Source organism: Myotis brandtii, unplaced genomic scaffold (assembly GCF_000412655.1).
Source record: "Myotis brandtii unplaced genomic scaffold, ASM41265v1 scaffold806, whole genome shotgun sequence".
NCBI lineage: Eukaryota > Metazoa > Chordata > Mammalia > Chiroptera > Vespertilionidae > Myotis > Myotis brandtii.
In genome coordinates, this window is record NW_005371249.1 from 1,119,962 (window position 1) to 1,123,799 (window position 3,838).

General features: G+C 60.5%; 1 protein-coding gene across 1 annotated transcript in view; it reads left to right on the forward strand.

Moving 5' to 3' along the window:
• Nucleotides 1-3,838, forward strand: part of PAX5 (paired box 5) — a 161,486-nt gene that overhangs the window by 154,376 nt on the left and 3,272 nt on the right. The window contains exon 9 of the mRNA XM_014531551.1: nt 2,404-2,490. Within this exon, the coding sequence (XP_014387037.1) occupies nt 2,404-2,490 (87 nt within the window). The remainder of the gene's footprint in view (nt 1-2,403; nt 2,491-3,838) is intronic.

Below are 3,838 nucleotides of genomic sequence, written 5' to 3' on the forward strand. Positions count from 1 at the left end.
CCCCTTACCTCACTCAGTGCCCCTCCGACCCACCACCCCTTACCCTCACTTAGTGCCCCTCCAACCCACCCCTTTACTCAGGGCAAAGGTACCAACAACGTGGGCTGGCTCTCCTGGCACCTGGACAACAAGACGTGCTTGACTCAAACCCTCACTTGGGCCTCAGGGGAGAGTCCCATGTCCTGCCAGGGTTTCTAGGGCGCTTCCAGGCGAAACTGGCTCACTGGCTGCTCAGCTCTGTCTCATGGTGCCTGACGCCACGGAATTCCTGGGCTCTGGTCTGTGCTGCTCTTGGACATTCTTTCATCTCCGCCCCACTGACCACCCACCGTGGTGCTTGGCCCCTCCCCTCGACTTCCATGTGCGGAAACACCAACCCGGCTGTGCAGGGCGTTCGGTGGGCAGCGGGTTTTACTAGATGTCAGGGCGGCGGGAGGAGGAGGGTTTAGTCCCCAGTACAGGTGACTCGGTGGGAAGAGGTGAAGGGCCCAGGGTGTTCTCTGAGCGGGGCAGTCATCAGAGAAGGTGTTTATAGTGTGATCATTGTCTTGGGTCAGCTGCACCTCTAGGGGCCCCCATCTCCAGCTCCTAGAGGGTAAAGGGGTGGTGGGTCAGAGGGGCTCTGCCTGAGGGTAAAGGGGTGGTGGGTCGGTGGGCCTGGCAGACGGGCGCGATGCTGTCAGATGAAGATGGAGGGCTGGCCTGTGCCGTGTGGTCGGTGCCCTGGGCCCAGGTGCGGCGCTGTCAGGAAGTGCCTCTGATGGGGCAGCTTCGTGGGCGCCCGGAGCCTGGAGGAGCGAGCAGTTGTCCCCCTTCTCCAGGCTGCTCGGTCTCTCTGCTCCCCCTCCAGGCCCCCGAGGAGGAGGAGGGGGAGGCGCTGTGGCGCTGATGGATATGCCGAGGCTGGGCGGCTGCAGCCCGGCACTGTCACCATGCTCTCCCTCAGTACGCCGGAACCTGACACCCTGACCACTGAGGCATAAAAAACAGAGAATTGGAAGGCTCAGCCTGTCAGGCTGGGAGTGGCCCCCAGAGAGGTCTGGGGAGGAGTGCACGTGGTGTGTGCGTGCATGTGTGTCTGTGTGTGTGTGTGTGTGTGTGTGTGTGCGCGCGCGTGCCTGTGGTTGCCTGTGGAAGTGGGGAGGTGGAGAGGAAGCCGGCTGGGCTCGGGGTGGGAGCAGCGGGCCCCTCAGGCCTGCTTTATTGTTCTGGCCACACCTGACCAAGTCCCACGGGCCCTGCATTTGGGCCTCGGCTGCCAGGGGCAGAGCAGTGCTCCCGCTCTGACATCTGGCTGGTCCCTGCTGAGGGCTCCTGCCCTTTGGCTCGTTGGCACCCTTAAGAAGAATCTGTGGGAGCTTGTTTGGGCTGAGGGTGGTCCCGTGGGCTGTGTAACTCCTGTCACCACTGCCAGGGAAGGGCCCACGTGCTCTGTAACCAGTGGCATAAAAGGCCACTCAGCAGCCAGCTTCTGACACTACGTGTGGGCCAGGTACTGGAGGACTCTGCAATGAGTAAGGCCCAAACCCGGCCCCCCACTCCCTCCCGCCGGGAGCTCCCAGCCGCAGGGCAGACAGGCGGCAAGGTTGTAAGGGAAGGAGTTTTGAACTCCCCTCCTCGTGACACCTGGCGGTAAGGAGGCTCTCCTGGGGCTGCAGACGCAAGATCACTGCTCCGTGGGCAGCTGGGCGAGAGGAACATCCTCAAGCCCCACCTGCCTCCTCACACTCCCCATGGTGTCCACCTGCCTGAGCATGCCCAGAGCAGCAAACAGCTACCCCTACCCAGTGCCCGGAGGCCCACCCACTGCCTCTTCTGCGCTCCCCTAGACTCTGGCTTGTCTCTCCATCTCAGCAAAGTGCCCTCTGCCTCCTCCTGGCGGAGGGCTTGACTTCACGTCTCGTCTTCCCCATTGGCTGAGGCCGGGGTGCAGCCACCTCTGGATTCTCAGCTGGCAAGGCCAGACGAGAGTTGAGGTTACCTTTGCCTTCGCAGTGCAGAGCCACGCGGGAAACACGTGGGGAGTGGAACTAAATCCACACGGGGGTCCTGGAGTGGCTGAGAACCAGGCTTAGGACTTGGTGGGTGTGCTGAGGCCATTTTGTGAGAGAACCTAGGCATCAGTCTCCTCCCCTGCAAAGTGGGCCAGGCACCTCAGGGAACACCTGGCACGGGCAGTTTCACGGCTCACATGTGAGAGGCTGGTATTCCCTTCCACTAATAGAAAAGGGGGACATCTAGATGATGCCAATGACCGCTGGCCACTTAAGAAGGGTGTGCACTGGACTGGACTTGGTTGGTTATGAAAGTACCTGCAGTTTATGTAAGAGGCAAATGCCATTGGCCTTTTCTGAGCTTGCTTTGACGTTTGCTTCCTGTTTCTCTCCCACCCATCTCATGCAGGGAGTGAGTTTTCCGGGAGCCCCTACAGCCACCCTCAGTACCCCTCCTACAACGACTCCTGGAGGTTCCCCAACCCGGGGCTGCTCGGTGAGTACCGCGGAGGTCACACAGCAAGCAGATGGCAGAATGCGGACCCAAGCTCAGTCACCCTGACTCATAGTCATACCCCGTGTGCGATGTGGTCCTCTCCCTGACCCATTCAGTCTGAACAGGACCACAGCCAGGGAGAGAGGCCTCATCTCTCCACAGGAAGGGGGCTTGAGAATCCTAAACACTCAGACGCTGTATGTGATGAGAACAGCTCTGGCCTATTTTTTGAAAACCAGGTTATTGTATTTACCCGTCAGGCTTTCGGTTGCAAACAACAGAAGCCACTTTGGCTGGTTTAAGCAGAAAACAAATCTGCTAAGGGATTTGGGGGGACCCATGACACAGGCGTGGGACGCACAGCCAGGGACAACACCTAGCCACACCACCAGGGCTGCTCTAGCGTCAACACTCCTGCTGCTGCCAGTTGGCACCCCAAGCTGCCCGCTCTGTGCTGCTGCTCAGCCAGGGTGCTTGAGAGCTCTGTCCTGCCAACTGCCCCGAGCCCGGAGCCCAGTGCCTCTGCCACCCACTCCCAGCTTGGAGTCTCTCAGCCCGTTTCCTCCAGTTGCTCCTGCCCAATCGAGGTCACAGGCGAGAGAGCCTGTCTGACAGGTGACACACCTGTGCGCTAGCAGCAAGGGCAGCTGGGAGGGTGAGTTCTGACTTCCAACCCAAAGAGGCGGGCCTCATGCTACAGGCAAAACAGAAACAGTTTAAACCGTGCTGGGCAGTTAGAAACATGAGAAATGGTCCCTGTGCTGCCCAAGTCTATAACCTGGGGCATCATGGCCAGGTCACCAAGCAATCGGGGCCTCGGTGTGAAATGAGGGTAATCACTCCGGGAGCTTTATTCAGAAAGGAGCTAAAAACCGAGGCTCACTGTCCTGAAGATGAGCGGGCTGCCAGGCTCACTCTACCGTAGTCTGGCACAGAAGCCCCAGGCCCGTCACACCCACCAGCCTGGCTTTCCCACAGATGTCTCCAGGCTCTGTCTGGAAGAGTCCCACGGAGCAGGGGAAGTAGCCTGACGTCTGCAGTCTGGGGCGGGTGCAGGGTGTGGGAACCTGCTCCGAGGCTCCGGCTAGATCAGTAGAAGCTGTGGAAACAGGTGAGACCCTCCACGTACACACTCCCGGTGCTCACGCCCTCACGCCCCTGCCACCCTCGGCTGGCCGGGTGAAGCCTCCTCCACAGAACCACCAGCAGAGAAAGGATGAGCAGTGCCACCCAATGAAGCTGCACTTCTCAGGAAACTCCCCTCCCCGCTGGGCCTCCTCCCCAGGAGCTGCCCGCCCAGCACCATGGGGCCCCGAGCGGACTAGGACTAGGCGGGGGAGGGGGGAGG